Consider the following 970-nt stretch of genomic DNA (forward strand, 5'->3'; position numbering starts at 1 on the left):
TCTCCGGCACAGGAATATGGGAAATCCCAAGTATTCGGATTTACTGTGTGGCAGCTGCTGGTCCATTTTCCGAAGCCTGAACTGACAAACAAAATCACAGTGGTACTGTCGATCTGTTTTTTATTTTGACATCGTTAAAAGGAGGCAGGAAAGGGCCCGCCGAACAGGGTAACCAATCAGAGATCAGAACACACAACGGATCAATAGTATGCGTAAGCGGTGCGTCAGTCACACAATCGCGAGTAAGTGTGAACACGATCGTCCGCTCGAACGTGATGATTCATTTGCGTCCAGCGTGCTCCGATGGAGTAGTGCTAACCGCTTGCCTCGCACGACAGCCAAGAAACGCATTTCAGATGACCTCAAATAGGAGAAAAATGGAAGTCTGGTGTTCCTCTTTTTCCGTGTAGGCTCGCTAGAATAACTGCGCCAGGCTGCTCGTACGAGGGTGGTGTGAACGTGTGTTAGTAACTGGATAAACATCCTACTCTATCAGTCTTTTAATCCACAGCTCTTTGGAGCATGTGTCATGAGAATCCCATCAGCTGTTCGATCTGTGCCGTGGATCGATAAACTCAGTCAAATCGGTTAGTCCAGGCAGCTGCCGCATCTGACATCCTCAGCAATCATGTCAGAAAAACGAGCAGCAATTGCGAATAAGATAACCGATTTACTAGTCAAGACCGGTGAGAAACAGCGTCTTTTGGCATTTATCGAGGATCGGCTTATAGAGACTGGGTGGAATGAAAAAGTGAAGCAAGCTTGTAAAGACTACATCAAAAGTAAGGGTGTGGATAATATCAACGTAGAAATGGTGGTGCAAGCTATCACCCCATCCGCAAGACAAGTTATTCCCTCAGAAGTACGACAAGACGTACTGGACCATCTGAAGAGATTTCTTGTACAGTATGATATTGAAGTTTGAATACACTGTAGAACAAGTTGATAAAGGATGACCAGTCTGTTGACT

The 970-nt window shown here is 45.7% G+C and overlaps 1 protein-coding gene across 1 annotated transcript; it reads left to right on the forward strand.

Annotated features, from left to right (window-relative positions):
* Positions 1-628: 628 nt before the first annotated feature.
* On the forward strand, positions 629-925 carry T265_12142 (hypothetical protein; the record flags this gene model as incomplete). Its single annotated transcript, XM_009179169.1, has 1 exon — positions 629-925. One exon carries the CDS (start codon positions 629-631, stop codon positions 923-925), a length of 297 nt encoding a protein of 98 aa, XP_009177433.1.
* Between the last annotated feature and the right edge of the window lie 45 nt (positions 926-970).

This window comes from Opisthorchis viverrini (genome assembly GCF_000715545.1).
Source record: "Opisthorchis viverrini unplaced genomic scaffold opera_v5_1061, whole genome shotgun sequence".
Taxonomy (NCBI): Eukaryota; Metazoa; Platyhelminthes; class Trematoda; order Opisthorchiida; family Opisthorchiidae; genus Opisthorchis; species Opisthorchis viverrini.